Source organism: Nomascus leucogenys, chromosome 8 (assembly GCF_006542625.1).
Source record: "Nomascus leucogenys isolate Asia chromosome 8, Asia_NLE_v1, whole genome shotgun sequence".
Classification (NCBI taxonomy): domain Eukaryota; kingdom Metazoa; phylum Chordata; class Mammalia; order Primates; family Hylobatidae; genus Nomascus; species Nomascus leucogenys.
Genome location: NC_044388.1, coordinates 46,944,425 through 46,970,686, shown reverse-complemented (window position 1 = coordinate 46,970,686; position 26,262 = coordinate 46,944,425). Strand labels below are relative to the sequence as shown.

Genomic DNA, 26,262 nt, shown 5'->3' with positions numbered 1-26,262 from the left:
TTTGAAATTCAGTGGAAAAATCCTATCCTTGTCTGTTATCTTGACACTGTTCTGAGCGGGTGTCTCTGGGAGGTTAGCGGCACAGAAGAGAGTAGGGACCAACAGTTTAATCCAGAAGAAGAGGCAATGAATCCGGACCCAGCGGTCAAGGGTGTGGCTCTGCCACTTATCTGAAGTCAACCTGGCAGAGAACAGCAGTGGCAACTCCAACAAAGGAAATGTGGGGCCAGCACTTGGAACAAACTGGAACAAAATATGCTCAGGAAATGTTCCAAAATACAAAAGAGCTGTTAGATGAACTCTGGCTCAGTCACCAGATCCTTGCAAAAAGAAATTTAATGGATTTAGAATACAAATCAGAAACAGGGATAAAAGTAAAATATGAGCTCATCAGTAGCCTCAAAAACAAAACCGGGGCTGCACTGAACCCAAAAGGTGGCGGAGACAGGAACAGGTCTGAGGAAGGCTGGCCTCTTCCAGGACGGGAGTCTCAGAAGGCACCCATCCATGTGGTTCCCTGGATCCAGCCTCAGGTCATGCCCTAAAGAAGGCACTGAAGGTTTCCAAAAGGGGAGGCCAAAAATCGAAATCCAGAGCAGGAAGGAAATGAGCAAGGAACTAACACTTGCTGACTGCACATTCTGCAGGAACAGAGCATTGTGCTAGGAGCTTTATTTATATCACCTCATTTTATTCCACAACAATTCTAACAAGGTGAATAACGCTCCCATTTTACCGCTAATAAAAGGGTATAAGTAACGTGCCCACGGTCACACTGCTAATAAGCAAAGGAGCTAGTATTGGACTTGGAGCTGTTCATGATGTGTGGACATTTGATTTAAAAAAAAAAACCTAGGTCCTTACTTAATTTCCTTTAGGATTTATTTGATTCATTTGACAATTTTTTTTTTTTTTTTGAGATGGAGTTTCACTCTTATTGCCCAAGCTGGAGTGCAATGGTGTGATCTTGGCTCACTGCAACCTCTGCCTCCTGGGTTCAAGTGATTCTCCTGCCTCAGCCCCCCGAGTAGCTGGGATTACAGGTATGTGCCACCCCACCTGGCTAATTTAGTTTTTGTTTTTTTGTTTTTTTTGTACTTTTAGTAGAGACGGGATTTCACCATGTTGGCCAGGCTGGCCTCGAACCCCTGACCTCGTGATCTGCCCACGTCGGCCTCCCAAAGTGCTGGGATTATAGGCGTGCGCCACCACGTCTGGCCTAATCTAGTATTTTTAGTAGAGATGGGGTTTCTCCATGTTGGTCAGGCTGGTCTCGAACTCCTGACCCCAGGTGATCCGCCTGCTTCCGCCTCCCAAAGTGCTGGGATTACAGGCGTGAGCCACTGTGCCCAGCTCTCATTTGACAAATATTTATAGAGAAGCTTATATACTGCTATTCTAGATGCTGAAGATAAGCAGTGACTGAAGTTTGTGCCCTTAAGAAGTTTAACTGTAATGTACTAGTTAGTACTTCAAAGTCAAATTATTTCCAACTCAGGGTCACAGAGAAGACAGACAGAGAATCAGCAACCTACAGAGTTTAATATTCACCTACCTATCTATAGGAGACCTGTAGCACATCAGCACTTAAGAACCTACCTGTTTTCATTATTCTAATTTATGTGTAACTTAAATACATACACACACACAATTTGAATAAAATAATATAAAAGCTACCACACAAGTCAATAGTAACTGAATTCAAAGTGGACCCAGACCAAAAGAATACGTAACCAGAGAGGTTCTGTGAGTATCAGCAGCAAAGCACCTGCAGAATAAACAACCATATGAGGAAGCTGAGAGTTATGTGCAGTTGTGCCAATAATTTTTTTTTTTTTCCAAGACAGAGTCTCACTCTATCACCAGGCAGGAGTGCAATGGCGCAATCTTGACTCATTGCAACCTCTCCGCCTCCTGGGTTCAAGCAGTTTTCTGCCTCAGCCTCCCGAGTAGCTGGGATTACAGGCGCCCGTCACCATGCCCAGCTAATTTTTGTGTTTTTAGTAGAGATGGGGTTTCACCATCTTGGCCAGGCTGGTCTTGAACTCCTGACCTTGTGATCCACCCGCCTCAGCCCCCCAAAGTGCTGGGATTGCAGGCGTGAGCCACCGCACCCGGCACTTGTGCCAGTTATTTAAAGACTTTTGGCCAGGCGCTGTGGCTCATGCCTGTAATCCCAGCACTTTGGGAAACTGAGATGGGCGGATCACTTGAGGTCAAGAGTTCGAGACCATCCTGGCCAACATGGTGAAACCCTGTCTCTACTAAAAATACAACAATTAGCCAGGTGTGGTGGCGTGCACCTGTAATCCCAGCTACTCAGGAGGCTCACAGAGGATAATCGCTTGGACCCGGGAGGCAGAGGTTGCAGTGAGCCGAGGTCGCCTACTGCACTCCAGCCTGGGCAACAGAGTAAGCCACCATCTCAAAAAAAAAAAAAAAAAAAAAAAAAGACTTTTGTAATAACTACTTGCTAAAGTCATCAATAGCCTAAGGAGTGAAAGAAAAATATCTGAGACAAAAACATCCAAAAAAAATAATAATAACTTGACAAAGCTTTAACCAAAGAGAAACAAAATGAAAATCACCCGTGAAAAGCAAGAGTGCTTTTCATAGCAAGACTGCTAACCTGCCTTCAACCCAATTCAACAGAGAACAAATGAAGAATATTGCCACTGAGGTAAAAAATACAATCAAGTAAGCCTCCAAGCAAAATGTGGATGGGTGAGCCTTGGGTCAGGGTGTCAAGAAAACAAGTGGAATTTCTAACTGATGGATTATGCTCTAGGTAGAGAGAAGAGACTCATGCGGGCCATGTGCAGGGGGTCCCTTGGGCCAGCACTAGGTGCTCACTCGAGTCAAATAAAACTGGTGTAATGTCAACTTATCCTCCATGTGAACTTCACCCAAAGGGACGAAGACACAGCATAGAGCAAGATGGGAATTTTCTGTGTCAGACTATTTGGATCTTAACCTTAAATATGTCATTGCCTGACTTTTCCCCTTCCTTTCCTTCTTGCTTCTCCTCTGGCAAAAGCAGCAGTCAGGAAGAGACCAGACCCACACTAGCAAGACAAAGTGTTGGACCATCAACCCTTCCAGGCCTTGGCTTAGAGAAGACAGCTTTACAAATGAGGGAGAATGTTAACATCTGGTGAACCAAGGGGAACGGTATGTGAGTTTTGCTGTACTACTCTTTTAACTTTTCTATATATTTGACAATTTTCCAAAAAAAGCTTGAGCAAACAAAAAGAAAAAATGTATACAGCTTTGAAAGGTTGAGGTAGGAGAGGGATGAAAATGGCATCATTCTCCAAATCTGGAGGCAAAGAGTCAAAGATAAATTCCGATAACTCTAAACCTTAGACACCAACTATCAACTTGCACCAACAACCTTGGAGATTATTTAAAAAAAAAAAAAAAAGCCCTGAGCAAGTTCCTCTCCCTTGTGACGTCTGTCTCCCCAGGCTGGGGCCAGGTGCTGACCTTCAGCGCCCAGCCCTCAGACCCCTCCTGAGTGGGCGCCAGGGTCTAGGAGGCTCCACTGGCCTCTGCAGGCTGAGGTTACTCTTCTCCATGAATGGCCAGGTTGGCCTTCTCAGAGGGTGCCGCAGATGCCCTCATTTGGGGACACCAACAGTATTCAAGGGATTAAACAAGGACAGTTTTTCCTACGCCTCTCATTGGCAAAGAACTGCCAACGTGGGAGTGGAAAAATTCACTGCCAAGGGACAAAACTCATTCGAATGACAACTTATTCCAGCGCTGGCCATTCCAGGAAAGGAGGGAGGGGAGCTTTATAATGGGAAAGGAAATCTGTTATTCCCTATACATCATAATTCACCTGATGAGTTAATCAGGAAGGAAGGGAAACCTATTTGAGTTCAGCGTCTGTCTGGCTGACTCTTTGTTGACCTCCCTACTCCACCAGGGTCCCCCCTCCCGGGGCTCCCATTCCCCTTCCACAGAGACCAAAGGATTGAAGTGTCTGCCTGCAGTGCTCTGCAGGGACTCACAGGGGCACCACACTCTCCCTGAAGGACACAGCCTGACTTCCGGGGCTGGGATTTACCAATGTCACTCAGCAAGGTGAGGATGGCGCCTTCCCGCAGACCACAGCAGTTCTCAAACTGATTCAGGTACTGTCAAGAAAGTGAGAAGCAGCATCAGAGCTGGTGGTCACAAACCACTGGAAATCCACACGTGTCTCTCGCCAGCCCATGTACCAGAGTGCTGACCCTGGGCCCTGGTCTTTAGGGGACCTGCTTTTGAGGAAGCTGGGGGCAGCAGGACTAACAGGGATTGGCCGGAGGACGAGGAGGAGGAGGAGGAGGAAGCAGTCCTGACCACCCCAGGGCTCTCACATCCTCACAGCAAGGGGCCTCTGGGGTGAGTAAAGTTCTATTCTCACCAGCTGCTGCAGTTCTGAGCAAGGCAGGCTGAAGTCTAAGCACAGGAAATAGGAATTCTCTGTGCATGAGAGTCCTAGAGACAGGCCAGGCTGGGAGGGCATCACTGGAAACCACCCTCCGACTACCGCCCTGCCATCTCCTAGCCATGTGGGTGATGGTAACAGTAGAGAACAGTTACTGAGCACTTACTACGTGCCAGGGGCTGGAAGAGCTCTGCAAGGATTAGCTCGGCAAAGCCTTCCCTGCGTGACCTCATTTAATACTAACCACCACCACTGAGTTAAGTACGGGTGGAATCCCCATGTTGGAGGAGGAAACTGAGGTTATACGGTCGGATACCTGTCAGCTCACACAGCTGTGAGAGGGCAGTGCTGGAATGCGGCGCCAGGTCAATCTGAAACTCAAGCCCAAGCCCTTAATCCCCTGCCTTCCTGGCCTCCTCGACTGTCAAGAGGCTCCGTGTGCTGCTGGGAGCTGGCCTCCGAGGAGCGTGGAGAGAGGAGCTTCCCATCTGAGCCTCACCGTTGGAATTCACGTCATATTCATAAACACTCAAGAGTCTGTTTACGTACCCAGCATGTAGACTTTTAACATCGACTCTTACATGTCCCCATGTGCTGGCCAAGCCTGCCTCTCCGTGCTCACGGGTGTATTATAGATTTGAACTTTTTAGAGGGAACAAAGGAAACAACAGATAACAAGACACTGGGCAACAGTGTCCTCCCCCAACCCCGCTGGGTGACAGCAAGGACAGGGCTCCCTTAGGATGCGAGCCCTTCCTGCCTCCCCTCAATTATCCTGCAACCCAGGCCAGGCCAGTCATGTTAAACTTTGCATCTCTTCTTCCCTGGCTCGTTGGCTCTTTGCCACCTAAAAGACCAAGTCTAAAAGCCTCTGCCTCACTTCAGAGCCCTCTGTAATCTGGCCACATCCCACCTACTTCCAGGCTGCCCTCTGAGAAGTCTCCACTTGACTACAACATGGCTTTATCTCTACACAGCTGCAGTTAGTAATGGGTGACTGTCAAAGGTTAGAAAAATAAGGAGAAAATCGAAGTGCTGTTGAGTTCCCCCATCTCTCATTGTGGGTCATGCCAAGGGCTGTGTTCATATCCTGCTCTGAGTGCCACTCCCAGGACATGCCTATCTCCAGGGAGAGCCACTCCGGCAGGCCAAGCCCCATGGAAAGTTTTACTTTATTTTATTTATCTGTCTCTTTCTTCTGAGACAGGATTATCTTTTTTCTTGAGACTGAGTCTTGCTCTGTCACCCAGGCTGGCATGCAGTGGCGCAATCATAGCTCACCGTAGCCTCAACCTCCCAGGCTCAAGCCATCCTCCCACCCCAGCCTCCAAAGTAGTAGGGACCACAAGCACATGCCACCACACCTGGCTAATTTTTCATTTTTTATTTTTTGAGGAGACAGGGCCTTGGTATGTTGCCCAGGCTGGTCTCAAACTCCTGGCCTCAAGCTATCCTCCTGTCTCAGCTTCCCAAAGTGGAAAAAAAAATTTTTTTAAGAGGCACAAAGGCCTGGAGGAACAGTGAGAACAGCACCTGAAGTGTGACTGGGAATGGCCACTGAACGGGAATAAACATCTGGGCTCCCACCCCCACTACTGTGACCCTTCCAGACTGAAGAGGTGCACTCGCAGAGCAACCGACCTCTTTTTCAATTAAAATAAAAATGGTTTTTGGCTGGGCGCAGTGGCTCACACCTGTAATCCCAGCACTTTGGGAGGCTGAGGTGGGCGATCATTTGAGGTCAGGAGTTCGAGACCAGCCTGGCTGATGTGGCAAAACCCTGCTTCTACTAAAAATACAAAAATTAGTCACACCTGGGGGCAGGCTCCTGTAATCCCAGCTACTCGGGAGGCTGAGGCAGGAGAATCACTTGGACCCAGGAGGCGGAGGTTGCAGTGAGCCGAGATCACGCCACTGCACTCCAGCCTGGGCAATAGAGCGAGACTGTGTCTCAAAAAAAAAAAAAAAAAATATTATTTTGTTCAGAGCTTCCAGTTTTCATAACGTTATATGGCCTTATTCAGTCTCAGAGATGGAGAGGTGGCCTGTGGCTGGGTCTGTGTGGGCTGGGACCCAGGCTCTGCTGCTACAGCTGTGTGAGGCCCAACCTCTCTGGGCCGTGACATCCACCTGTCATGTGGGAACCATACCTGTGCACCCATGTGTGAGCTTTTGGAAATCGAATGAGGTAACATGTACTAGCAGGCTGTGTGGTACTGTCATAGGGAACAATGGGGAGGAGGGCACCCAACTGCCCCTGAGACCAGGAGGGGCTGCCATCCACCCACCAGAAGTGAACATTCTAGGGAAGAGGAGGTGGTGTGGTGAGAAGGTGGAGAGTACAGCCCCACAGATGAGTCCAGGTGGGTCAGGTGGGTAGGATGGATTGGGGCGGGTCTGCAGCCCTGGCCCAGCTCTCTGATCATGAATCCCACTCCCTCTCTGCTATGCTCCCTGCCCCCGTGTGTGGTGCTGTCCCATCTCTGGAATAAAATCCCTCCTAATAAGGAGAGCAGTGGCGCTGGCACCAAAGGCCTAACGTGGCCCTAACATGCCCAGGGAGGAAGCATTTGTTTTGGAACTCGCCCAGTCCTTCCCCACGCCCAGACCTGTGATGAGTTTTCCTTGTCATTGGAGTAATCCCAGCAGAGTGTGCAGCACACCCTTCCCCCTTCCCTGGTGTTCTCGGAAGCGCCTCTGACTCACACACACACCAGCCCCAGGTGGGCAGGGAACAGAGGATCTGAGAGGTAAAGCGGCCCTGCTGGAGTCGCTGGGGCTCCCCAAGCTTCCTGATGATGACAGAAGTGAAAGGTCTCCCCATCCCCCTTCCTGGTGTCCCACCTGCCCAGACAGGCTGTGCACCTGGCAGCCGCGGGAGCCTCACCTTCCGGAGATCCCCTCCTTGGCAGTACTCCATGGCCAGCAGGGGCAGGTCATTGGGCGCCAAGTTCTGCATCCCCTCAGGGACATCTCGGGCAGCCACCACATTGGGGTGGGTCAGCCTAGGAAGGAGGAAAACCGATATGAGCAGAGCCAGGCTCCTGCCCAGACCCATCCCCACCACCCCCACCACCCCCACCACCCCCACCAGGTCTCAGCAACAAAGGCCCAGGATAACCCAGGGCTTCGAAACAGAGGAAGATAGAGCCCAGGACGGGTGGCCAACTGCAATGCCCGGGTCAGTGGCGCTCACCCAGCCCCATTCACAGCACCAGAACTCAGACCCTGAGGGCGCACTGCGTGTAACTTCAGTTTTTTGTGCACGCCATATCCCAAGTCCTCATCGTGCTGCCAAACTGCTCCTACGAGGACCTTCCAATCTCATGCCCTCCACATGGGGAGGATGTGTCACACACGCAAGCAGGCAAACAAGGTGGTGCCTGCTCTTTTTGTTTTCATATTTTTTTTCTTTTCTCTGTTTATTTTTCGGCAGGTTGGTTCACGCACACACATCACCCCAAGGGGGGCACACAGAGAAGGGTCTGAGAAGGAACTCATGTAACCAAATGGAACCATGACGTAACCAAATGGCACCTCCTCTTTTTAAGAGGCTGGCAGAGGAGCCCCTGCTTGGTGTCCTCCTTACTGGCTCTTTCGGAGCCCACCTCACGCCTCGCTAGCTAGGGGGTCAGCAGCCACCGGGCAGATGGACAGCCCCGTCTCCACACTAGAGGAATAAATGTCAGCCACAGCATGACAGCAGAGAACGGTCACATACCACCTTGGAACTGGAAATATAGGAGGAAAGAAGGCTATTTTTGCTGACAAAAGAAAAGTCACTGTGATAACTGTGTTAACTTATTTAATACAATGAAACTGATGAAAAGCCCTTAACAAGGCCCAGTGTGGACTTTAACTGCTCTTCCTCGGGCGTCTTCAGAAGCAGCAGAGTCACCGTGGAGACTGCCAGGCTGGCTCCCTGATGGAGGGGCAGATATTTAAGACTCTCCTCTCTTTTTTTTAGACAGGGTCTTGCTCTGTTGCCCAGGCTGGAGTGCAGTGGCTTGATCTCGGCTCACTGCAAGCTCCGCCTCCTGGGTTCATGCCATTCTCCTGCCTCAGCCTCCCGAGTGGCTGAGACTACAGGTGCCTGCCACCACCATGCCCGACTAATTTTTTGTATTTTTAGTAGAGACGGGGTTTCCTTGTCTTTGGAGTAATCCCAGCACAGTGTGCAGCACGCCTTCCCCCTTCCCTGGTGTTCTCTGTAGCTGGGACTACAGGCGCCCACCACCATGCCCAGCTAATTTTTTGTATTTTTAGTAGAGACGGGGTTTCACCATGTTAGCCAGGATGGTCTCAATCTCCTGCCCTCGTGATCCGCCTGCCTTGGCCTCCCAAAGTGCTGGGATTATAGGCGTGAGCCACTGCGCCCAGCAAGACTCTCCTTTCTAGACACACCGGGGGCTGCTGCTCCAGCTTTCCCTTGGGTCCCTGTGCGCGAGGCCCTCACCTTCTCATGATCTGGATCTCCAGGCACCACCGCTCTCGGTTCCGGGGACTGAGCTCCTGCCGGCACTGCTTGATGGCAATCTGCTCACCTGTTTCCTACAGAAACAGCACAGTGGGGACCAGCAGAGCGAGCTGCAGGCCAAATCCCACGCTGTCTGCTGCACGGGAGGGGTCTCCAGGCCCCAGGCGTCACCTGCAATCACCTCCTGGTGCTCCAAGGTCATATGTGTACCCTGATCGACAGCCACGTAGCACCTGCCCTTTGGGCTGTCTCCTTACCACCCCACCTCTCACCCAACCTCTCCAGCCTCATTTCTTTCTCTTTTTTTTTTTTTTGTTTGAGATGGAGTCTTGCTCTGTCGCCCAGGCTGAAGTGCACTGGCACAATAGCTCACTGCAACCTCCACATCCCGTGTTCAAGTGATTCTTGTGCCTCAGCCTCCCGAGTAGCTGGGATTACAGGCATGTGCAATCATGCCTGGCAAATTTTTGTATTTTTAGTAGAGACAGGGTTTCACCATGTTGGTGAGGCTGTTCTTGAACTCCTGACCTCAAGTGATCTGCCCGCCTCGCCCTCTCAATGTGCTGGGATTACAGACGTGAGCCACCGCACCCAGCCTCTCCCACCTCATTTCTATCCATCCAGAGCCTACAGAGCCTTCAAGGCCCTGCTCCATTCCCGGCTCCGCCATGAAACCTCTGCTGACCATTCCTGCCCAGAGAGGTTTCTCTGTCCGAACCCCGGCTGCTGCTGTATTAGGCTGACCCATGGGACACTGCTGATAATTGACCACACTGACCTACAAAAATGGCACCTGCATGTGGTTCAACCTAATAGTGAACACCACATTGAGCGTCTTCATTGTTTCATGTGAGAGTTCTCTCCTTTCAGAGAGAACGCAAGCATAACATAGCAGACAAAACACTGGCTGGTTCAAATTCCAACTGTGCCATTTACTAGCTATGTGACCTTGGGTAAACCACTTGGTCTGACTCAGTTTCTTCTGTAAAATGGGAATACTGACACCCATCTTTCAGGGCTTGAAAACAAGCCTCTAGCAGGTATTAGTAACCCTGCAGAGCAGGGAACCCAGGTCATCCAAGTACTCCTGTTTAACATCCTACAGAGATTGGCTCCCATCTGCATTTCCAGCCACTCTTCCCACGACACTGCAGCCAGACGGCCCCACCCACCCTGGCGCTTGGCCCTGCTCCTCTACACTTGCCAGCACAGGTGCATAGGCACCACGGTCTGCCGAGCTCAAGAGGGTCTCACCCTCTGCTATACTCCTGTAACAGGTAATTCCTTCAGTGCACATGCCAAAGAGTTACTTTCTGCAGAGTAACGGGCTGTTTTCTCTTCTCTTTGTTAAATTATAGACTTGTCCATCTTCATGGGCTTTAACCTGTACCGAGGTAACCGGCACCATCCTCAGCGGTGGCTCCTCCAGCTGGTGAATCATGAGCCGAGCCACTAGCTCCTGGCGGCCTCCCCTATTCTCCCTGGTGCATGAGTGAGGACACTGGAGACGGGCAGGCCCTGAGGCTGTGGCACGGGCAGCAGGGAGAGCGGCTCTGGCCTCGGGCATTCCAGCTGCCACAAGGGAGTCACCACTGCACCACTGTCACCTCTTTTGGCCATGGTGGGGGGGGTCTCCAAGACAACTGCAGGGCAGCAGCTACCCCAGGCAGCAGCTCCCGGAGCCCCAGCCTGAGAGCCGATCCTGCCACCGCTAAACAAGCTGACCTGCACCAACATCCTGCACCTCCTGTGTACCTACAGCATGAAACTCCCTATCCGCACACACACCTGGGCAAGAGACGCGCCTGCAGGGTGGCACAGGGCACCCAGCAGTAGGAGAAGATTTCACAATTGTACCAGACTCTACTGTGGCTCACTTGAAGGATGTCCTAGAGGCCCTGTTAGGCCAATTTCTGTTTTCTCAGTTTATGAAGATACAAACTGAAAAGAATCATAAATCTTGTAAGTGAGCAACAGACATGGTACTGAATGGGACTTAAAAAGACACACAGATCAGCCTGGGCAACGTGGAAAAACCCAATCTCTACAAAAAAATGCAAAAATTAGCCAGGTGTGGTGCCATGCACCTGTAGTCTTAGCCACTCAGGAGGCTGAGGTGGGAGGATTGCTTAAGCCCAAGAGGCAGAGGTTGCAGGAGATCTGGGCAACAGAGTAAGACCCTGTTTCAAAAAAAAAAAAAAAGACACACAGAGGACTGTGGCAAGGCCTCCCAGTGTGGCTGTTCCCACAGCACTCAAGCCACCTCAGTCTCACAGTTACCAAACTGGCCAGGATCCCTGCAGGAACAAGGACCCTCACAGCAAGAAAAGGAAAAATGGAAACTTCCACATACACCAGAAGCTGTCTAATAAGACCAGTGAGTCACTGACCAATAAACCAATCCTTAACACCGACACCAAGAACCAAAAGCTTCAGAAAAAAAGGTGGAAATGGAACAGTAGACTCCATGCCAGAAAGGAGGTACTGTTAACACCTCTAAAATACTCTCAGAAGCTGCTTTCATCAAAGCCCAATACCACTTTGGCTAAGCTTTCCATCAGATGGTGACCTTGCATGCCTACTTTTTTTTTTTTTTAACAGCTCTATTGAGAATAATTCATGCACCATACGATTCATCCAATTAAATTACACAATTCAATGGTTTTTGGCATACTCAAGAGTTGTGAGACTAAAACCACGGCGTACTTTAGAACATGTTTGCCATCCCACAAAGAAACCCCACACCCATCAGCAGCCACTCCCTACTCCCCTTGAGCCCCTCTAGTCCTAGGCAACCACCCACCTCTTTCTGTCTCTACGGATTAGCCTGTCCTGGATGTTTCATATAAATGGAATCACATATCATGTGGCCTTTTGTGACAGGCTTCTTTCCCTGAGCGCTGTTTCCAAGGTTCACCCATGGTGCAGCCACAAGCTTACGTCTGTGACTACGGGAGACCCCCTCAGTCCAGTCTGCGGCAGTAGGCATGGGCATCCAGGTTCTGCCCTAAGTATGCTTCTCATTCTCTTTGTCTAGTAGAACCCTGATCTTTGGCCTAGATTCTGAGGCGCTCTCTGAACAAGAGCTGACCTCTCTCAACGACTGTAAACCCTGTTGCTATTTTTTCTTTTTAGAGACAGGGTCTCACTCTGTTGCCCAGGCTGCAGTGCAGTGGAGTGATCATAGCTCACTGCTACCTAAAACTTCTTGGCTCAAGCGATCCTCCCACCTCAGCTTCAAGTAGCTGGGATTACAAGCATGGTCATTGTGTCCAGCTCATTTTTTTAATTTGTATTTTATTTTTGTAGAGATGGAGTCTCACTATGTTGCCCAGGCTGGTCTCAAACTCCTGGCCTCAAGTGGTCCTCCTACCTCAGCCTCTCTAAGAACTGGGATTACAGGCCTAAGCCCCTGCACCCGGCCACCTTGTTGCTGTCAAACTGATTAGTACAGTGGTACAAACCATGGTGGACACAAGTCTATTTCAAGCTTTTCAAGAATTAGGGAATGTGTCAAAAGAATAACATTTCTGGCCAGCCACGGTGGCTCATGCCTGCAATCCCAGAAATTTGGGAGGCCCAGGCAGGTGGCTCACCTGAGGTCAGGAGTTCGAGACCAGCCTGGCCAACATGGTGAAACCCCATCTCTACTAAAAATAAAAAATTAGCTGGGTGCAATGGTGGGTGCCTGTAATCCTAGCTACTTGGGAGGCTGAGGCAGGAGAATTGCTTGAACCCAGGTGTCAGAGGTTGCAGTGAACCGAGATCGTGCCACTGCACTCCAGCCTGGGTGACAGAGTGAGACTCTGTCTCAAAAAAAAAAAAAAAAAAAAAAGAATAACGTTTCTTTAATTGATGTGCAGACCATGTTACACCTTCCTGTACCTCCCGATTCCTGGTCTGTTCTCAGGCTGACATGAATTTGGTTTCAGGTTTCACTTCCCCACAGTGCTCAGACTCATTTTTGCCCAGTTCTGTGGTAGCTTCATCCATAGCAGCTCTGCCTGATGATATCTGCTATGGTTTAAGTGTCCACAGTTTTTCATAATTCAATGAAAGCCAATTCCCGTTGTAGCAGTATCACCTCAGTATTTTTTTCTTTTTTTTTGTTTTTTTGAGATGGAGTCTCGCTCTGTCGCCCAGGCTGGAGTGCAGTGGCATGACCTCGGCTCACTGCAAGCTCCGCCTCCCGGGTTCACGCCATTCTCCTGCCTCAGCGTCCTTAGTAGCTGGGACTACAGGCACCCATCACCACGCCCAGCTAATTTTTTGTATTTTAGTAGAGATGGGGTTTCACCGTGTTAGCCACGATGGTCTCCATCTCCTGACTTCGTGATCCGCCCATCTCGGCCTCCCAAAGTGCTGGGATTACAGGTGTGAGCCACTGTGCCAGGACGTCACCTCAGTATTAAGGGGCAATTCGGCCACAATGGCTCTGCATCCCAGGTGGGACTGATGGTTATAAAAGGACAATTTTGGCCCCTTTTGTCTCTTGCCCTTTCGCCTTCACCCTGTGATGATGCCTTGACCTTGGACTTCATAGCCTCTAGGACTATGAGAAATAAAATCATTATAAATTACCCATTCTCAGCTACTCTGTGATAGCAGCACTGAGCCGACTGAGACACTGCTACAGACACTTGCCTCCAGTTAGCTGGAGTTTGCAGAGGAGCTCAGACGTGGGGAACGCAGGATTCCACAAACAGAGACCGATGGCCCTGCTGCAGCGTGAGGTTCCATTGCCAAGAGCATCTATCCACCTCCATCCACCCTGCAACATTTCCATGGACAGTATTCCAAGCAATGGTTTAGCCAAAGAGACTGTAACTCATGGTTCGTTACCTCAGAATGACTGAGACTAAACCAAGATACTGAAAAATCTTCAGCAACGTAACTTCAATACACAGAAGAGTGCACTTGTTTTCTATTGCTGCTGTAATAAATTACCACAAATTGGTGGCTTAAAATAACACACTTTATTTCCTTGCAGTTCTATCTGCTGAAGCCTGACGTGGGTCTCCCTGAGCTAAGATGTTGGTGGGGCTACGCTCCATCCAGAGGCTCTAGGGGAGAGTCTGTTTCCCTACTTTTCCTTCTGCGTCTTCTAGAAGTGCCACTTTCTTCAGCTCGTGGCCCCTTAGCCCATCCTGGTGTCAGCCATGGCCCACCATCTTCCTCACATGCGTCGGCTAACACTGGCTCTGCTGCCTCCTTCTCCCACTTTTAAGAACCCTTGGGATTACACTGGGACCCCCAGGGAAGCCAGGCCCATCTCCCCATCTAAGGTCAGCTGATTAGAAAACTTAATTTCATCTGCAACCTTAATTTCCCTTTGCCATACTGCCCCACCCAGTCATAGGTTCAGGGATTAGGATGCAGATTTCTTGGTGGGGTTGGGGTGGATTATTCTACCTACCACAAATAAAACAGGACAGATCACCAGATCCAAAAAGTAGATTAGATGACTCAGTTTATTAAGCGATTTTAGGTAATCTGTCTAGCTACAAATTGGATAACTGCAGTCTTTTGCCCAACACAAACACTGGACCTGATACACAGCTGTCACTTGGCCCAACCCAGAATCAGGAGGAGATTCTGATACTGAAGACTTGATATTGGTCTTAAATATCCAAATGCAAACTAAAAAGACTGAACTCAGCAATGTGAACACTGAACCAGTCTTGAAATAACTGGGCATAGAGACCAAAACCAACTTTCTACTCACAGACAGCTCAGCTTCGCCCTAGAGTTGAGGCGAAATCCTAACTTCCTGGGCCTAGGAAGGTCTGCTGTAGATACAGACATACTTAAGCTTTTCCTAACACAGTGGCTTTCATCTGCCTCTAGGAAGTATTCTGAAATATTCCCAGTTTTTCCATGAGTAATGTTTCATTTGAAACAGAAATGCAAACAGAATGACTTTATTACTAAAAACATACCTGCTCTAGAAAGCGAAATTCAATTAAAACAGCACAGAAACAGGCTACGATCACTGGTTCTGAAACCCCAGGGAGTTTGTTCTTCACTAGCAGTGGAACTCGAACACATGTAAGGTAAGAAGGATGGCTTATTTTATTTTTCCTGGAATCTACTGAGTCTTAGCTTAGTTCTGTGGAAACCCAGACTAGGCCTGAGCCATCTCAGTACCCAACTTCTGGTACATGAACTCCTCGTGAAGGACAAAACTTAAAACTGCTTTGTGGCTGGGCGTGGTGGCTCACACCTATAATCCCAGCACTTTGGGAGACCAAGGCAGGTAGATCACTAGGGCCTGGGGCTTTGAGACCAGCCTGGGCAACATGGCAAGACTCTTTCTCTACTAAAAATATTTTTAAAAACTAGCCAGGCATAGTAGTAGATGCCTGTAGTCCCAGCTACTTGGGAGGCTGAGGTGGGAGAATCTCCTGAGCCTGGGAAGTCAAGGCTGGGCAATAGAGCGAGACCTGTGTTGAGCTGTGATCGCGCTGCTGCACTCCAGCCTGGGCTAACTGGAGTGAGACCCTGTCTCAAAAAATAAACACACACAAAACAACAAAAAACTGGTCTGTATTTTGAGAAAAGGGAGAAAGGGTCCCCTGTATGTCCAGATTGAATGTAGTGATTATGAAGGTCCTCAGAGTTTGCAATTCCTTGCCTTTGATGCATGTAAACATAAAACTTGTGTATAAGCATGTGTGTCATAAGGTGTAAAAAAGGCAGAGTGGGGAGCACATCCTCAGACCAAAAGGTGCCTGGCAGATGCAAGCTGAAGACCAGTCACAGGAGAAACAAAAGGGGCCCAGCTTCCTCAAGTTCACCTCTTCCAGTGACTCAGGGGAAACTCACAGAGGCCAAGAGCTACGTTTAGACCCTTAGCGCAGAAAGCCCAGTGTCCCGTTATCATGGCAAGTGTCCAACCAGGCCACTGTGGACATGGGGGCAATTAGTAACAACCTCCTCCTCTTTCTCAGACCCCGCCCCCTGAGATGAGTGCTTCAGAAAGGAGGCACAGGGACCAGAGAGACTGGGCAGGAGGACCCAGGGCTGGGAGCCAAAAGGTCCGGGATCCGGCTGCAGTTTCACCCCTGGCTCAGCAGGTGACTGGACACACCCTGGGCCCCAGCATCGCCTGGTCTACGCTAAGAGGGCCATGACTTCTTCACCCTACTCCCTACAGTGCAGACCCCCAATGGGCACAGGGGCCTCCTGCCTCACCCACAGGAGCCAGGCACTCGAGCTCAGGAGACGAGCAGGTCCAGGTGTAACTCCCTCCCCCACCGCCTGGTAAAGGTGCGATAGGAGCCTATGGTATAAGCATCTGGGTCCTTATCCATAAGATGGGGATGGCTCCATCCGCTCCAGGGATGTCAGCTAAAATGAAACACAGTATCCGACCACAGGGAGCCGGGAATAAACAACCACAGCCTCACTTCCTTTTCTGGCCCCGTGGAGATGCTGCTCTGCCCACTTGAGTCGGCTTCTGTCTTCCTGCCAGGCCCTCGAAAGTGTACCTCCTTTCCAGATCCTGCTAAAGCTCCATTCACCCCAAGAAGCCTCCCTTCCCCAGCATTCAGAAGAGATCATTTGGACAGGGAACCCAGCTCGGCTGCCACAAGATGCCCTGGAGAAATGGCAGCCACTGTTATCCATGCAGTTCGGTGCTTGGATTTAGACTCACTTAATGCATTCCTGAATGCTCCCTGGATCACTGTGATCAGAGAGTAAGCACACGAAGGGCAGGGCCCCTTTTTTCCTGGTATCCCCGACAGAGCTCGGGCCCAGGCTCTATAAATCCCTAGAGAAGTGACTGAATGGAGCAGAGGCTTTAAGGCTTCCAAGCACACAGATAAGCTGTGGTGAGTTTTGCCTTGTCCCATAAAGTGACAAGTAGAGGTCCATGCTGCTTCATAGAAGAGATCATTAATACTCTGCCTTCTAACAGCCAGTGCACACACTGCCTCCTCCACCCCAACGAGCATCCCGCAGGGCCCCAGGCAGCGCTTCCTGGCCCTCCTCACAGCCCAGTGCACACAGAACATGATGATATCACAAGGTACCCTGGGTCACTTCCAGAAGGCAGCTGACCCACATCCTGCCCAGCCATGTTGGGGACCCAGCACTGAGGAGATCATATCAGAGAATCCCCATAATCCATGCATAAAATGGGGACCCACAGCCAAGACGCTGACAGAGACAGGATCTGAAACCAGGTCTGTGTGACTGAGTCTCGTGTTTCCCTCCCCCACTCCCTAAACATGCTGCCAGGTGGGGGCACTTGGTTATCTCCTCCTCCTCCTCCTTTGTATTTAACAAAGGTCTCATTGAAAATATCAGTCTATCTAAACCGTACTGGGAAGTGGTTTGTGCTGACCCCTGGGCTGGAGGTCTTAAGCAGTCCCGACACAGTGTGGAATGGTGAGGCCTGGGTGGCAGGAGAACCACAACAAGAGGGGAAGCAGGTTGTGGGGGGGCTCGCTTGTTAACTGCCCTCCCTCCCTGGGAAACACTCAGTGTGGGGTTCTCTGTCTAACAAGGAAGACTTATAAGTGTTTTGTACTCCAAAGAAGTGTTTTTCAACCAAGCACAGTGGCTCATGCCTGAAATCCCAGCACTTTGGGAGGCCAAGGCAGGAGGATTGCTTGAGCCCAGGAGTTCGAGACCAGCCTGGGCAACATAGAAAGCCCTCATCTCTACAAAAATAAAAAAATTAGCCAGGCATGGTGTCTCATGCCTGTAGTCCCAGCTACTCAGGAGGCTGAAATGGGAAGACTCCTTGAGCCTGGGAATTCAAGGCTGCAGTGAGCCCTGATCGAGCCACTGCACTCCAGTCTGGGTGACAGAGGGAGACCCTGTCTCAAAAAACAAACAACAAAAAACCAATAAAGAAGTGTTTTCCCCTTCCTGCTTCAAAAAGGTTTAGACTGTGGGGAACAAGGAGAGCCTAAGGAACACCGAGGCCCCACCCTGAGTCCCCACCACAGAGAAGCCACAGGCACAATGGAAAAAGCATGAGGTTGGGTTCCGAACAGACGCAGGTTCCAATCCTAGCCTCTTTGCTTGCGAGCTCAGCCTCTGTGGGTGAGTCACAGAGACTGTGCTTCAGTCTCCTCAACTATAAAATGGGAACAAAGACAACAGTACTTCCTTTCAGAGTTGTGAGGGCTGGAGAGAAAGCACGTAAATACCTAGTTTGATGCTGGTGCATAGCAGGTTCTCAGTAAATGATGCCTCTGATTATCAGGCCACTTCTCTGACTGAGGATACCCATGCTTGGGGCTTTTTCATGTAATTTCTATTGTGATAACGACAATATTCCCTCTTCTGCAGACAAGATACAGTGCATGGAGCGTCAGGAAAGTGCACACTGTTGTTACGTGGAGTAAAACCATGAAAGTTAAGGAACCAACACCACCATAGCCCAGCTGCTTCTTTTAAGAGGCTGTGAACAGAGGGGTCCCCAACAGAGAACACACACGCTCATCTTCTGAACTTGTACAATGATCAAAGACCTCTCTTCAGCACCCAAAGCAGCCCTAGAGATTTCCCAAACTTAGGGAGAACCCATGGGGAAGGAAGGTAGAGAGCTTCCTGGCCTGGGCCGGGCTCACGGGTAGTCATCCATTGAGGACCTGCAGGCACTCCATTCCTCCTGCTTCCCTCCACCTCTACTCCACCACTAAGCCCTGTTAATTCCACTCCTTAAATCTCTCTCTCTTTTTTTTTTTTTCTCAGACAGAGTTTCGCTCTTGTTGCCCAGACTGGAATGCAGTAGCATGATCTCGACCCACTGCAACCTCCACCTCCTGGGTTCAAGTAATTCTCCTGCCTCAGCCTCCTGAGTAGTTGGTATTACAGGCATGCGCCACCATGCCTGGCTAATTTTGTATTTTTAGTAGAGACGGGGTTTCTCCATGTTGGTCAGGCTGGTCTCGAACTCCCAACCTCAGGTGATCCACCTGCCTCTGCTCCCAAAGCGCTGGGATCACAGGCATGAGCCACCGCACCAGGCTTAAATATCTCTTAAGTCTGCCCACCTCTCCCCATCTCTCACCTGGACGACTCCAAAACATTCAGACCTGGTCTGCCTACATCACTGGGACAGTGCCAGTGACACCCTAGTAGCAGCCACCGAGAGCTGGTTGTTAACTACTCAGGAACTGGGCCGGAGCGGGCTGTTAAACTACTGGTGGCCTGAAATCAGCCCTGGTGGGAGGAGCTACTCCATGAGAACTGCTGTGTACTATGGATCAAGGCATTTCTTCCGAGAGCTGATTTTTTCCCAGCATGCCGCCCACTGCTTGGGCCCTCCCAATCCGTACTCAGGGGCACAGCGCTTCCCTCTAACATCGTTCCACAGCTCCTCCATCAAAACAAAACCTCCTCGGCTGAAACTGCCCAAAAAACACCACAGGGTCTGACTTGCACCATCCACCCTCAGCCACCCAGGCACTTGTGCCCCATCCTCCCTTCCGGCCACACTGGCCTTCGGTCTTGCCCACTCACCACACCTGCCCTCCACAGGGGCCCCTCAGGAGCCTCTCCCTTGGCCTGGAACTCTCCTCCCACCTTCTCTGTCAAGCTGACTTCTACTAGGGCCTCAGTTCAAGTGTCACTTCCTTGGGGAACCTCCTCTGACACTGACTGATCCCACCCCAACGGAAGGTCTCAGTGCACTGGGTCCTTCTCCCAACTCGCACTTTACCATACTTGGGAGCTTACATTTATACTTAGTTGACTAGTGGCTGTTTCCGTTCTCCAAAGGTCTGCTTTAATTACCACTGTACACATAATAGACATTCAATAAATATTTGTGGACTGGCAGAGTGGATGATTTGGGGCACCTTGCACATATACAACGTCAGGCACTTGCTACAGGAGAACTGAAGGAACTCCAAGGCCAGACCCAGCCCTGGCTGACCAGGAATGCAGGGTCCTGACAAGACTTACTCCACACGCAGACAGGAAGGGTGGCACAGGAGCCGGCCCAGAGGAACTCACCGGGAGAACCAGTTCCCACGGAACAAAGCCATCCCAGCCGGGTATGCGGAGGAGATGGCCTAGAGTTGGTCCTGGAGGAATGTGGAGGAGAGGGAGGCCTGTCCGGCAAGAGGGCTCAGCGCCAAACCACAGGCAGCCAAGGGGAGGAATGATGGAGAGGCAGGTGCAGACAGACTGCATGGGGTTCAGCTGGCAGGAGGAGGAAGCTGGCTTTTGGATTTTAAAAGTAAATAACAGGCCAGGCGCCTGTTAGTGGCTCCCGCCTGTAATCCCAACATTTTGGGAGGCCAAGGTGGCAGATCACTTCAGGTCAAGAGTTTGAGAACAGCCTGGCCAGCATGGTGAAACCCCGTGTCTACTAAAAATATAAAAACTACCCGGGCGTGGTGGCAGGTGCCTGTAATCCCAGCTACTTGGGAAGCTGAGGCAGGAGAATCGCTTGAACCCAGGAGGCAGAGGTTGCAGTGAGCCGAGATCAAGCCACTGCACTCCAGCCTGGGCAACAGAGCATGACTCCGTTGCAAAAAAAAAAAAAAAAATTAGCTGGATGTGGCCGGGCGCGGTGGCTCACGCCTGTAATCCCAGCACTTTGGGAGGCCGAGGCAGGCGGATCACAAGGTCAGGAGATTGAGACCGTCCTGGCTAACACGGTGAAACCCCGTCTCTACTAAAAATACAAAAAAAAAAATTAGCCGGGGGTGCTGGCGGGCGCCTGCAGTCCCAGCTACTTGGGGGGCTGAGGCAGGAGAATGGCATGAACCCGGGAGGCGGAGCTTGCAGTGACCCGAGATCGCACCACTGCACTCCAGCCTGGGCGACAGAGAGAGACTCCGTCTCAAAAAAAAAAAAAAAAAAAAAAAAAATTAGCCAGGCGTGATGGCGCTGCCTGTAATCCCAGCTACTCAGGAGGCTGAGGCAGGAGAATCGCTTGAACCTAGGAGATGGAGGCTGCAGTGACCCGAGATCGCACCTGTCTCAGCTGAGAGACTGTCTCAAAAAAAAAAAAAAGAAAAAGAAAACATATGGGAAGTGCTTCAGGGCATTGGTCTGGGAAAAGATTTTATGGATAAGACCTCAAAAGTACAGTTAACAGAGGCAAAAGTAGACAAATGAGATTATATCAAACTGAAAAGCTTCTGCACAGCAAAAGAAAAAACAGAATAAACCTATGGAACCTATGGAGACAACTTATGGAATGGGAGAAATTATTTGCAAACTATCCATCCAACAAGGGATTAATATCAAGAATATGCAAGGAACTCAAATAACTCAACAGCAAAAAAATAAATAATCCAATTTTTTAAATGGGCAAATGATTTGAACAGGAATTTCTCAGACGTACAGATGGCCAACAAGTATATGATAAAACGTTCAATATCACTAATCATCAGACAAATGCAAATCAAAACCACAATGAGATATCATCTCACCACAGTTAAAATGGCTACTATCAGAAAGACAAAAAGTAACAAATGAAGGCAAGGATGTGGAGAAAGGGGAACTCTATACACTATTGGTGGGAAAGTAAATTAGCACAGCCATTATGGAAAATAGTATGGAGGTTCCTTGAAAAACCACAAATAAGGCTAGAGCGGTGGCTCACACCTGTAATTTCAGCAGGTTGGGAGGGTGAGGCAGGTGGATCACCTGAGGTCAGGAGTTCGAGACCATCCTGACCAACATGGCAAAACCCCGTCTCTGCTGAAAACATAAAAATTAGCTGGGTGTGGTGGCATGCACCTGTAATCCCAGCTACTTGGAGGCTGAAGCAGGAGAACTGCTTGAACCCGGGAGGCGGAGGTTGCAGTGAGCTGAGATCATGCCACTGCACTCCAGCCTGGGTGACAGAGCAAGACTCCATCTCAAAAAAAATAAAACTATAAATAGAACTACCGTATGATCCAGCAATCCCACTATTGGGTATCTATCCAAAGGAAAGGAAATCAGTTTATCAAAGAGATATGGACACCCTCATGTTTACTGCAGCACTATTCACAACAGCCAAAATATGGAATCAACCTAAATGTCCATCAATGAACAAATGAACAAAGAAAATGTGGTACACAGACAACAACGTACTCTCTGTCATCTGTGGCAACATGGATGAGCCTGGAGGGCATTACATTAAGGGAATTAAGCCAGGCCCAGAGAGATAAATACCACATGTTCTCACTCATCTGTGGGAGCTAATAAAAAACTGATTTCAGCTGGGTAAAGTCTGTTGGCTGACACCTGTTAATCCCAGCACTTTGAGAGGCTGAGGTGGGAGGATCACTTGTGTCCAGGAATTCCAGACCAGCCTGGGCAACAGACAGACCTCCTATCTACAAAAAATCAAAAATTAGCCAGGCACACCTGTAGTCCCAGCTACTCAGGAGGCTGAGGCAGAAGGATCATTTGAGCCCAGGAGGTCAAGGCTGCAGTGAGCCATGATGGTACCACTGCACTCAGCCTGGATGACAGATTGAGACCCTATCTCCAAAGAAATTAAAAATTAAAAAAAAAAAAAAAAAAAAAAAAAGGCCAGGCGCAGTGGCTCATGCCTGTAATCTCAGCACTTTGGGAGGCCGAGGCAGGCAGACCGCCTGAAGTCAGGAGTTCAAGACCAGCCTGGCCAACATGGTAAAACCCTGTCTCTACTAAAAACACAAAAATTAGCCAGGCATGGTGGTGCACGGCTATAATCCCAGCTACTTGGGAGGCTGAGGCTGGCGAATCGCTTGAACCCGGGAGACACCAGTTGCAGTGAGCCAAGATTGTGCCACTGCACTCCAGCTTGGGCAACAGAGCAAGACTCCATCTCAAAAAAAAAAAAAAAAAAGCTGATCTCGGCTAGGCTTGGTGGTTCCCACCTGTAATCCCAGCACTTTGGGAGGCTGAGATGGGGGGGCGGGGGGATCACCTAAGTTCAGGAGTTCAAGACCAGCCTGGCCAACATGGTGAAACCCCGTCTCTACTAAAAATACAAAAATTAGCCGGGTGTGGTGGCAGGCACCTGTAATCTCAGCAACTTGGGAGGCTGAGGCAGGAGAATCGCTTGAACCTGGGAGGCAGAGGTTGCAGTGAGCCAAGATCGCGCCAGTGCACTCCAGCCTGGGTGACAAGAGCAAAACTCCGTCTCAAAAAAACAACAGCAAAAAAACTGATCTCACAGTAGAAAGTAGACTAGTGGTCACCAGAGGCAGGAAAGGGTGGGGGGGTGGGGGGAGTTGTGGAGGGAAATAGGGAGAGACTGGTTAATGGGTACAAAATTACAGTTAGGTGGAATAAGTTATAGTATTCTATAGAACAACAGGGTGACTGCAGTGAATAAAGCTTTATTGTATATTTCAGGCCAGACATAGTGCCTCACGCTTGTAATCCAAGCACTTTGGGTGGCTGAGGTGGGCGGATCACCTGAGGTCAGGAGTTTGAGACCAGCGTGGCCAACATGGTGAAACCCCATTTCTACTAAAAATACAAAAATTAGCCAGGCATGGTGGTGCACACCTGTAATTCCAGGTACTCAGGAGGCTGAGGCAGGAGAATCACTTGAACTCAAGAGGCGGAGGTTGCAGTGAGCCAAGATCGCACCACTGCACTCCAGCCTGGGCAACAGTGCAAGGCCCTGTCTCCGGAAAAAAAAAAAAAAAATTATTGTATATTTCAAAATAGCCAGAAGAAAGAATTTTGACTGTTTCCAACAAAAAGGATAAGTGTTTCAAGTGATGAACATGCCAATTACCCCGCTGATCATTACACATTATGTATCAAAATATCACATGTACCCCATAAATATGTACAACTATTATGTGTCAATTAAAAATAAAAACAGGCCAGGTTCAATGACTCATGGCTGTAATCCCAGCACTTTGAGAGGTCAAGGCAGGAAGATCACTTGAGGCCAGGAGTTCTAGACAAGCCTGGACAACATTGTGAGACCACCATCACTACAAAAAATAAAAAAAACCTCAGCTGAGGCCAGGTCCCATGGCTCAGGCCTGTAATCCAAACATTTTGAGAGGCAAAGATGGGAAGACTGCTTGAGGATGGGAGTTTGAGACAAGCCTGGGCAACATAGCAAGACCCCATCTCTACAAAATTAAAACAAAATTTAATTATTTGAAATATGGATTTTCATCACCATTCTAAATGAAATTCTCACTTTCACGTGGATCTACTTATTTTTTGCCATGCAGTATTGCAAGCAATACTGGGAAGACATCATAATTAGCAAATATTTTAAATACACTTTTATTTTTTTTTGAGACAGGGTATCATTCTGTCGCCCAGGCTGGAATGCAGTGACACTATCTCGGCTCACTGCAACCTCTGCCTCCTGGGTTCAAGCAATTCTCCTGCCTCAGCCTCCTGAGTAGCTGAAGTTACAAGCACGCACCACCACACCAGCTAATTTTGTATTTTTAGTAGAGATGAGGTTTTACCATGTTGGCCAGGCTGGTCTCAAACTCCTGACCTCAAGTGATCCTCCTGCCTCGGCCTCCCAAAGTGCTGGGATTACAGGCGTGAGCCACTGTGCCCGACATTTTAAATAATTTTTTAAAAATGGTTTTGAAACAAGGTCTCACTCTGTCACCCAGGCTAGAGTGCAGTGGCACAATCATAGCTCACTACAGCCTCAAACTCCTGGACAAGCAATCCTCCCACATCAGCCTCCAATGTAGTGGGACTACAGGTACGCACCATGGCTGCCTAAGTTTTGTTTTGTTTTGTTTTGTTTTGTTTTGTTTTGAGACGGAGTCTCACTCTGTTGCCTAGGCTGGAGTGCAGTAGCGCAATCTTGGCTCACTGCAACCTCCACCTCATGGGTTCAAGCGATTCTTCTGCCTCAGCCTCCCAAGTAGCTGGGACTACAGGTACGTGCCACCAAGCCTGGCTAATTCTTTGTATTTTTAGTAGAGATTGGGTTTCACAGTATTAGCCAGGATGGTCTCAATATCCTGACCACGTGATCCACCTGCCTCAGCCTCCCAAAGTGCTGAGATTACAAGTGTAAGCCACCACGCCCAGCTGGCTGCCTAATTTTTAAAACATTTTTGTAGAGACGAGGTCTTGCTATGTTGCCCAGGCTGCTCTTGCACTACTGGCCTCAAGGAATTAAAATATTTTAAACTATTTAGTCTCATCCTTTAAATTTTCCTATTTCTATACGTTTTATAACATATCAGTATATATTAGTACATGATATTCTACTGTTACCATATATATATAATAGAGATTAAGAGCTTAACTTTATTTTACTATTTATTTAGGTGACATAGTCAATAAAACATGGAGACCACTAACCTGGAGTCAGCTCAGAAGTCCTGAAGCCCTCTTCCCAGTCCCCCTATTCACTGTCCCAAGATGACCAAAGCCAAAGGTGAGCCTTTGGCCCAGCAGGATCAGAGAAAGTGGAGGCAGTGAGGAGGGAGCCTGGCTCCCCGCCCCTCCCCAAGCTGCACAGAGGGCCTACCTGATTGTGCCATCGGATGACATTTCCAAATCCCCCTGTCCCAAGGCGCTCTTTCATTTCCCAGGCCCCACATGTCTGCGTTGTCAGGGAAGGTGACCAGCTCATACTGATGTCGTGCTAACTCTATAAGCAATTTGGGATGGGGAAAAAAGGTTAGAATTAAGAAAAAAAATGGAGCTCAAAGGGATGGAGAAGGCAAGAGATACCACCGCTCTTGAATGGGAGAGAAGAAAAATACAACTGGTTTTTTACTTTGTAAAGAAACCAGTGTGTTTGGTTTGTCCAAACTTTGTGGCAAACTTTTGTCCCTCTTACCCTCCCCCATCTGGTTGCTGTGGCATCAGGCAGGGAAGAAAGTCACCGAGCGAGGCGATGCCCACGCCCTTGCCCTAGCGAGGGGATCCCCAGCTGACTTCACCAGGGGCGCCCGGGCCTGCCCGCCTTCTGCCCAAGGTGGCAGGGACAGAACCGACTTCTGGGCGTCCCGCGGTCACATGTTTCTTTAGAATGTTCCCATAAATCGCAGGTTTCCCTCAAAGCCACCCACCTCCAAGAAGCCACCCCAGCGAGGGCTGTTTCTCTCGGCTTCCCGAACTCCAACCCGCACAATGAAACGCTCCCTAGTCCGCAAGCTGCGACTTTCCAGCGGCACAGAGGGGTCTTCTGGGCCTTGCAGGCAGCGGGGCGGCGGGGCCTGCAGGTGGCACCAGGGCCGCACCCACGAGGGGGACTCACCTGTCGGCAGGGACGCGGGGCAGGGGGCGGGCTCCCCGGGGCGGGGAAGGCGGGGCTGGGGCGGCTAAACCCGGGGCTCTGACACCCCCCTGAAAACATTAAAATGCGGGAATCTTAACGCGGGCTGCGCGGCACGACTTCCTCAAACACTTCCTGCTCTGACGTCACGGAGCACGTGGGCAG

The 26,262-nt window shown here is 49.7% G+C and overlaps 1 protein-coding gene across 3 annotated transcripts in view; it reads right to left on the bottom strand.

Annotated features, from left to right (window-relative positions):
• Positions 1-26,247, bottom strand: part of IKBKB (inhibitor of nuclear factor kappa B kinase subunit beta) — a 60,450-nt gene extending 34,203 nt beyond the window's left edge. For 2 of the 3 annotated variants that reach the window (XR_004031326.1, XM_030817190.1), the window contains exons 1-5: positions 26,080-26,247; positions 25,345-25,467; positions 8,892-8,986; positions 7,323-7,440; positions 4,073-4,142 (exon numbers count right to left, since the gene is read on the bottom strand). Coding sequence is in view for 2 of the 3 variants with exons in the window: in XM_030817190.1 (XP_030673050.1) it covers positions 4,073-4,142; positions 7,323-7,440; positions 8,892-8,986; positions 25,345-25,449 (388 nt within the window). In the remaining variant the exon portion in view is untranslated. The remainder of the gene's footprint in view (positions 1-4,072; positions 4,143-7,322; positions 7,441-8,891; positions 8,987-25,344; positions 25,468-26,079) is intronic. The other variant, XM_030817191.1, reaches the window with a different exon arrangement.
• Between the last annotated feature and the right edge of the window lie 15 nt (positions 26,248-26,262).